Source organism: Rhinolophus hipposideros (genome assembly GCF_964194185.1).
Source record: "Rhinolophus hipposideros genome assembly, chromosome: 9".
NCBI classification, from domain to species: domain Eukaryota; kingdom Metazoa; phylum Chordata; class Mammalia; order Chiroptera; family Rhinolophidae; genus Rhinolophus; species Rhinolophus hipposideros.
This window is the reverse complement of record NC_138055.1, coordinates 5,213,370-5,222,351: the sequence shown is the minus strand read 5'-3', so window position 1 is coordinate 5,222,351 and position 8,982 is coordinate 5,213,370. Positions and strand designations below refer to the sequence as shown.

Sequence of the window (8,982 nt, the reverse complement as noted above, 5' to 3'; positions counted from 1 at the left end):
GCCCCGTACCCCTCGTCCAGTCCGTCTGCAGGGCCGGGCGAGGGCCCATCCACCCCAATCCGGGGCTCAGGATGTGGAATGCCTCTGCCCACACCTTTGAGTTTCCCCCGAGCGCTGCACCTGCCCTTCACTTGCTGTTCCTTCCGCCTGGAGCATGGAAGGACCCAGTGCACCCTCCCAGACAGAAAAGGGCAGGCCCAGCCCCGCCCCCTGCCACTCCAGCCCCTCGGCTGAATATGCTGCTGCGACACCATCAGCTCCCTCACCCCCAGTGGAGGAGAGCTGGGTCTCCCGAAACTGCCTACGGGGAAGGGGGGTTAAAACAACCAGCAATTACTTGAAAATAACAAATTTCTTTGTGAATGTTTGAAAATTTCTACAGCAAGTTTTTAAACCTTCATTGTGCTGAATTCAAGGAGCGCTCCAAGTCAGGCCTGGAGAAAGTCGGGTCCCGCGGTGGTACTGCAGTGGTTCTCGGCTGGGGCTGTGGAAACACTGGGCGTGTTTGAGGCCACCATGCCCGGAAGTGCCCCTGGCATGTGGTGGCCAGGAGCCAGGACAGATGCCCACGCGCGTGGGAGCCCCACACTGAAGACCAGCTCAGCCCAGAGGCCAAAGCCCCTTGAGAAACACTGGTGTTAAAAATGAGAAATTGGGGGCCGGCCTGATGGCGCAGGCGGTTAGAGCTCCGTGCTCCTAACTCCGAAGGCAGTGAAATGCAGGCTTCATTCCCAGTAAGGTCTGCCCACACTCTGAATGGAGAAACCACCGAAGCGCGGAATTACTCATTTAATATCAACGCAAGGAGCTGCGTTTGCTGAGCGCCTGCACTTGGCTCTGGCGTGGTGCAGACAGGATAAGCCCTGAGGCACAGGTCTGTGCCAGGCGAGGTCGGGGGCACACAGGGGGCACACAGTAATCTCCGTCCCAAGGGATAATCTGGGGGTGGGGGAGAAAACGCCCTCAGTGGTGTGGCCCTGCCCACGCCCCTCCTACCTTGCTAAAGGACACTCGTCTCCATCAGGGCAGAGGCCACCCATGCCCTGGCACACAGCAGACACTCAAGGGGACTGGGTCTCCCAACAGTTGAGTGATAGGGTGGGCAGGAGGGCTGCCAAGGCCGGCTGGGTCCTAAAGTCCTTTGGATTCAGTGACAAAGATCCTGGGTGTGGGTGTCTGCAGGCTTCAGGGCAGCGGAGCCCCCTGGCACTGGCCTGCCTTATGGCCATGCCAGGATGCGACAAGCCTTCCCACTGCTCAGAAGGCATCTGTGTACCAGGCTGTTAACAGTCCCTTTTAGGGGCAGCCTGAGCCCGAGGGGAACGTGGGCTGCCCGCATGGCAGAACTGGGATAGACAGAGCAAGAACTCAGTCTCCAGAGAACCATCACTCTGCATCTTCCCAGCACTCGGGCGAGTTTCAAGGAGGAAAAATGGACTGTCGTGTAAAGAAATACTCTTTTATGTGGCATTAAAAGCACTCTGCAAACAATCCCTCCCAATTCCTCGGAGAAGGAGGCCCCACTGGAAGACGGGGCAGGCTCAGCGCCGCTCCTGGGGAGACAGGCCAGTTGGCCCCCTCCTCCCCTAAGGGTCCAGGTCCTCATCCGCCTCCAGCACTTCCACGTGACTGTAGGACTTCCAGGCCTGCAGGTTACAGCTCTTCAGGATGGTTCCCAGCTGCTTCCCAGGCCCCACTTCAAAAGTTCTGGGGAACTCGGTGCCCTTCTTCCTCTCATATATGGCGTGCATTGTCTGCTCCCACTTCACCGGGGAGACCACCTGTTGCACCAGCAGCTTCTGGATGTGCTTTGGATGCCTGTACCGATTCCCATCGACATTGGAGTGGACGGACACCAGCGGCTTCTTGACGTCTATTGCTTTTAAAACCTGTGCCAGGGGCTCCAAGGCTGGCTCCATGAGGCGGGTGTGGAACCCACCGCTAACCGGCAGCATCTTGGTGCGTCTGAAGTGATACTTAGAGGAGTTCTGCTGGAGAAACTGCAGGGCCTGGAACAAGAAGGGAGGGTTAAGCCAAGCAAATCCGAGGGGAAGACACAGGCAGGGCACTGCTGGCACCACTGCTCATGTGCACAGCATTTCATCCTGCAAACAATTCACCTTGATTCCAGTTAAAATCAGTCGTGTAGTCAGCGTCCCATAAGGGATCTGATCCTACACACGTTCCCTGGGGCAGGTGACCAGTGTGGCTGGAAGTGACGAGGCTGGAAACATAATCGTGGGTTCTGGGTCCCATCCCAGCCTGTCATTCACTAGCTTGGTGATCCCAGGCAAATCACTCAACCTCTGAACTATTAAAAGAGCAAAATGTCATCTACTTCACAAGGTTGCTGGGAGGTGATCAGATAGGAGGTGTGAAAGCGTCAGTGCTAAACAAAAAGCACCATCTAATTGAGTGTTACTTTTCAATCAGTTGTTACCCTCAATTTTTTTTTTTTTTTTTTTTTTTATTGGGGAAGGCGAACAGGACCTTATTGGGGAACCGTGTGTATTTCTCGGACTTTTCCAAGTCAAGTTGTTCTTTCAATCTTAGTTGTGGAGGGCGTAGCTCAGCTCCAGGTCCAGTTGCCGTTGCTAGTTGCAGGGGTCGCAGCCCACCATCCCTTGTGGGAGTCAAACCGGCAACCTTGTGGTTGAGAGCCCACTGGCCCATGTGGGAATCGAACCAGAGCCTTCGAAGTTAGGAGCATGGAGCTCTAACCGCCTGAGCCACGGGGCCGACCCCACCCCTCAATGTTTAGTAAGCCTGTTTTCATGTTACTATTTACATAACCTTCAACATGAAAATGCAGGAGACTCCAAACCTCGTTTCACAGTACAGGATCTTCCCCATCAGAACCACCTCATCTGGGGTTTCTCTAGAGAACAGCTCTCTCCCCCGAAGCCAAAGCCTTCCCCTGAAGCGCCTCTGGGGCTAACAGGCCCAAACTGGGAACTGCAGACGACATCATTTGTAAGTATCTTTAAAATAGTAAATAGATATTCTTACAGGACCCTGTGCCCTCAGGACACAGCCCGGGGCCTGCCACCACTGGGACCTGCTGAAGGGCTACCTGTGCCCTAAAGTGCCTGCCCTGTCCCTGTAACCTGACACCATCCACAGCCTCCTCAGAGGCTGGCCCAGCTGCTCCCTGGAAGACTTGAGCCTGGGAGGTCACAGCAGCTGCACAACCTCAGGCAGTGTTACTTCACCTCTCGTGCCCCAGCTTCCTCATCTATAAAATGGGCTAACATAGTCATAAAGCTATGGTACAGAGAACTATGGTTGGCATACAAGTGCTATATGAGAGTTAGCAATTATCTTACATACTAAGCCCATTCGTGTCCACTGGAAAAAATATCACAAGGTAGCCATCTGCCCCCACAGTGCAGGAGGGACCTGTTTCTGGTGGCATGGCGCTGCTTCGTCCACCTCGGGGAGCCCCTCCCTACAGGCGGTGATCCTGCTGCCCAGGCAGGCCGTGGTTCCTCATGAGTGAGATGTAAAGACGCCTTTCAGAGCACAGGACTGGCTCTGAGACGAGGCGTATGGCAGTGCTGGCAGCCAGCCCCTCGCTCAGGTTCCTGTCTGCCCTCAGCATGCCCTGAGCCAGGCACAGCACAGAGCTGCCCTTTCCATTGGGTGTTCCCTGCCTCTCTGCTGGGGACGCCCCGCCCTTGGTGCCACCTCCTCACGTCCACTGGTAGTCAGCCCAACCCTTACTGTGCCCCGAAACTGCGGCTCATTGGTCCACAGCTGGCCTGCCTTTGATGGCAGGAACCCTGGCTTGTCAGTCACGTGTGCCCTCCGACCCTCGTAGGCACTGCTCAAGAAATGATGTCTGGGGAAGCAGTGAATGGAAGGAAGGCCAGAAGGAAAGGAAATTAACTCAGTTCAAAAACAGACATCTAGGAACAAGCAGGGTGGAATTACCCCGTAGGAAATGGCTCTCCTCACTCTAAGGAAGCAACCGGATCAGAGGCTGCCCAGAATATTCTACAGGAATGCCCTGGAGATCACCTGATCCAGCCCTTTGCTTTCCAGGTGGGCGGGGCGATTTGCGGTAAAGTGGGGACAGTACCCTAGCCTCCTGCCTCCCTCTGCAGTACTCGCTCCACCACACACTCCCCAAAGACCCGCGGCTCGGCAGAGCACCCATGACACTCCTGGGGCTCACAGGTGTGGAACAATTCCACCTTCCATACCGGCCTGGGGCCCGGGAAGGCTGTTCCCAGCAACACCAACCTCCAGGTGGCCTGAGATCACCCTGCAGTCTGGGAAGAGGTAGTTGGCCACCTCACACACGGGCTTCTCTATGCCCAAGGTCTTGCAGTGCTCCCGGGCTTCCAAACAGGCGAGGGTGAACCTGGACTGAGGCCGGCTGAGGACAGACAACATCCCACTGGGCACAGCTTCCGAGGCTTCCTGCATGGCCTCCGCTCGGATTTTCACCGCGTACAAACCTATCCAGAGAGAAGTGCATTTGGAACAGTCAGGACACAGAATGGAGGAGGGATGCCCAGACCTGAAAGACAAAGCATAAATTCCACGCTGCGTGCTGGAGACACTGGTACTGGCACGCATCACCGGGCCACACGGCCAGGGTTCTGTGTCTGCACCCACCACCACCACGCAGGGTGCTGTCCTTGGCACAACATGAATGAACCCACGGAGCTTCCTGCCTTAAGCTGGCTTGGTGTAGGACTGGGCCAGGGGTGATTTTGCCCCCAGGGCACTGTGACATTTTCTGATTGTCCCACCTGGGGTGGGGGTGGGGTGCCATACTAGCAGCTGGCGGGTCGGGACGCTATTAACATGCAGAACACCCCATAAACAAAGAATTGGCTAGTCCAAATGTTCATAGCGCCGCTGTTGAGAAACCATGGTGTAGGGTGAAAAGAAACAGACTTTTGGGCTACATTGCTCTGGGCAAGTCTTGACTTCCTTCCAGGTCAAATTTTTAGTGAGTAAAATGAGGATAATGGTATCTAATCTGCTTGGAATGTTTTGAAAAGTAGGAGTTATATTAATTCATTATTTAAGAGAAATCATGCTGAAGAGGGAAAACAAGAGCCTTCGGTATTTGGAATGACGTACAAACTACAAACAATTACATGAATTTCAGTAACATAATTAGAAATCAAGCATTACCACCCTCCCTTAGGGCTGGAGAACCTGACACTGCCAAGGCAGGTGAACTAAAACCCCCTGCGTTCAGTGTGGCTCAAGGGCAAGGTGAGAGGACAGGGCTGTACCCAGGTAAGCAGCGCCATGATGATGGCGTTAAGAATGGCCTGAAACCACTGGACACCCACCATCCTGGGCTTGGTCTGGTCCCTGGGAGGGAGGGGGTGACCAGACCAAGGAGAGGTGGGGGGACCAGTCCTGGGTTTGATGGGACAACAGAGAAGGTCTGAGAAACAAATGCTGCACCTTTCTCTCAAATGCACCTTCACTCATTTGGCACGTTTCTATACCTGTTTGTATTTATTCATTCATCTCATGATGGACATCTGGACTGTTTCCATCTCTTGGTTATTATGAATAACGCTGTTATGAACATTTGTGTACGAGTTTTTCTGTTTGGGCATGTTTTTCATCTCCAGTAAACCTCCCAGTACAACTTTTGGCTCATATGGTAATTCTGTATTTCACTTTTTAAGGAACCACCAGTTTTCCATAGTGGCTGCACCATTTTACATTCTTACCAGCAATGTGTGAGGTTCCTGTTTTTCCACATCCTCACCAACACTTTATTTTTCTTGTTGTTGTTGTTTTAAACCAAAGTCATCCTAGTGGGTGTGAAGTGCTATCTCATTGTGGTTTTGAGGAGCATTTCTCTAATCTTTAGTGATGTCGAACATCTTTTCATGTGCTTATTGGCCATTTGTGTATCTTTGGAGGAATAGCTATTCAAGTCCTTTGCCTTTATTTAACTATAAGGAAAAATGTTTAACTTTTAACTGTAAATCAAACTTTTGAGAAGTGAAACTGATGTGGCTCGACCCAACATTCATTGACTCTTTTTCATTCAGTGACTATCTGTCGGCATCTGCCAGGTGACAAAGGATTGCACAGGAAGTGGGGAGGGCCGTGACGCAAACAGATTCCGTGAGGTGACACGAGGAAACCCCTGAGGAACCCTCCAGGCTTAAAAGGGAATCAAGGTGAAGTCTGGTCCTCAGGTTCCAATGTCATCCCCATCCATATGCTCCCTTCTCTGTCTCCCCTGAGTGGGGCCAGAATTCACCCCCTTCCTCCTGCACCCCCCCCTCCGGTTCAAGCCGTTGTTTCTCAGTCTAGTCGTGTAGGACACAGCTCCCTGGCCCAGGCTGATGTTATGAGCCTTGTGCTCCCCCGGCTGAGGCAGTCGGCCACTGGTCATCGGTTGGCCGCTCACAGCAGCTCATGGCAGCTCTCGCCGGCCGCTGGCCACCAGCCACTCATGGCAGCCCATGGCAGCACACAGCAGCCGGTGGCAGCTCACACTGACCTCTGGCTGCTCACGGCAGCCCAGCTCCAGGGAGAGGTGTTGTTTACAATCTTAGCTGTAGAGGGTGCAGCTCACTGGCCCATATGGGAATCGAACCAGTGACCTCGCCGCTAAGAGCACAGCACTCCTACCACCTGAGCCATCGGGGCCGGCCCCAGAATTATTTTTGGCAGTGTCCCTTATCCCCAGTGAGCCCAGCAAGTCAACACCCCTGTACAAAACAAAACAAAACAAAGCCCCTTTCTGTGTACCTTCAGAAAACTCCATGGCTCCGGCAAACACTAGGGCTGCAAATTCTCCCACACTGAATCCAGCAGCAGCAACGCAGTTCTCAATCACCTGTGGTGACAGATGTAGAACGTGAGGCCATGTTCCCAGGAGAGCTCAGTCTGGGACTCAGCACTTGAGGGCTGGCAGCGGCTCAGTGTTCAATGGCTCAGGGAGCCAGTTTCGGCTGGCCTGGTGCTCCCGCTACAAGAGGACACAGAGAAGCGGCCTTGACAATCACTGATCCAGCCCCTTTCCTGGCAAGGCAAGGGAAAGCCTGCTGGCTGATTCCAGCTAAAGCTGTGACTCCAACTCAGGCCCCTGGATTCTCCTGCTTCTGCCCTGGAGCCGCCGCTCAGGCCCGTGAGGAGCCAGAGGGAGGAGCTAAGCACAGAGTCACAGAGTTGGACTTGACCCTAACCTCTTTGAGCCTCAGTTATCTCATCTGTGAAATGGGGAAAGAGCAGGACCTACCTCACAGGGCTGCTGAGAGAATGACACGAAAAGTGTGTCTAAAGTGCTTAGCACACACCTGGCCCCGGGCGTGCCCTCAATGAATGCTGTTATCACAACTCCACTGGACCTCGTGGCTACTTCCTCTAGTATCTCTGAGTCTCCTTTCCTCGTCCACAGAATAAGACTATTTATCTCACAAGGCTGTTGTGAGGATGCAATGGAGTAAAGGGTTTGAAGTACTAGCTCAACACTGTCTTGACATCATTAAAGGATAACGGCAATCGAGTCACACCTTCCAGTGAAGTGCCATTCTCAGATGTCACCTTCTCAATGATCATTTAAGGATATGTAATCCTCCTACAATCACTTAGTAATCAATTATATTATCGAGGATTATTGACATCGCAACCCGGGCCTGGACCCCTCGGCCTCCCCCGCTGCTCTTTTCCTTCCTGCACCACTTCTCATCTGTACCAGACCGCGGAATTCACACAGTGCGTTTACTCTTGAGCATCTGTCCCCGTCCTCGAGGGCAGGGACCCTTGGCTTGTTCCTGGCTGTGAGCCCGGCGCCCAGCCCGCAGCCTGGCCGCGGGGGCCTCGGGGAGAAGCAGAGCACCGGGCCCCACGCGGGGCGCGCGTCCCGGCGGGGGAGCCTCGGCCCCAGCCCCGTCCCCGGCCGCCGAGGGCTCGGGCCTCACCGCGGGTTGCAGGTGCTGCAGCTTCTCGAGAGCGGCCAGCGAGGCCACGAAGACCGCGGGCTGGCAGTGCGCGGTGCGCTCCAGGGCCTCCCGCGGCCCGCGCAGGCTCAGCTCCAGCAGGTCGTAGCCCAGCACGCGGCGGGCGGCGGCGTAGAGCTCGCGGACGCGCGGGTAGCGGAGCAGACCGCGGCCCATGCCCACCACCTGGCTGCCCTGGCCCGGGAAGAGCAGCACCGAGGCCTGACTAGGCAGCCGCCGGGCCGCCGCTTCCCGAGGCCCTTCCTCCGCTGCTGCTGCATCTCGCAGCAGCTCCGCCACGTCCACTGCGCCCGGCGGAGGTACCCGGAAGTGCGAGGCGCCGCGGCAGCAGCTCGCACCCCATCCCCAGGCCCTCACTGCCCGCGCCACCCGGACGCTCATGGTGAGGAACCTGCCGCGCGCGCGCGTTACCGGGGCGACCGAGGCCCGACTGCGGCGGCGCGGTCCCTGACGCATTTCCTCCCGGGCGGGCCCGGGCACCCGCGGGCGGGAAGAAAGGTTCCGCCGTTAGGATCCGCCCGGCCTCCAGGCTCTGTCACTGCCGCGTGCCGAGGGTCCACGGCCGCACGGGGGGGTTACTTAAACCTGCACAGGAAAGAATAGAACACGACACCGCACCACAATGAGCCCTCAAACACATGTACTGAATACACAGTGCAACGCAAGGTAATAGACACTCCATGTCTAGCACGTGAAAAGTTCTTGAACCGCCTCCGCATTCTCGTGGGACATTTGATCCTACCGCCTCCCCTGGGCGGTGAGCAAGGCGACAGCTCTCTTTTCTAATGTTTCCTCCAAACCAGACCCGATGCACGGCACATAGTAAACACCCACTAAAAAGGGTTGGTTCCGTTGAACGAAGCCCTGGATATCTTTCAGACATTAGCTGATTTAATTCCTCGCGGCAACACGATGATGGATAGGTGCTATTATGATCCCTATGGGTAAGTAGACAAAGGCTCTAAGATTGAGTTGACAGGGGGTTAATGACAGAAGGGGGTTAGAAATTGGGGTTCTCTAACGCTGA

The 8,982-nt window shown here is 55.2% G+C and overlaps 1 protein-coding gene across 1 annotated transcript; it reads right to left on the bottom strand.

Annotated features, from left to right (window-relative positions):
* Positions 1-337: 337 nt before the first annotated feature.
* On the bottom strand, positions 338-8,383 carry MCAT (malonyl-CoA-acyl carrier protein transacylase). The gene is made up of 4 exons (XM_081058200.1): positions 7,917-8,383; positions 6,745-6,832; positions 4,246-4,463; positions 338-2,009 (listed from the first exon to the last, which is right to left on the bottom strand). Exons 1-4 carry the CDS (start codon positions 8,334-8,336, stop codon positions 1,587-1,589), a joined length of 1,149 nt encoding a protein of 382 aa, XP_080914326.1. The 5' UTR covers positions 8,337-8,383; the 3' UTR covers positions 338-1,586.
* Between the last annotated feature and the right edge of the window lie 599 nt (positions 8,384-8,982).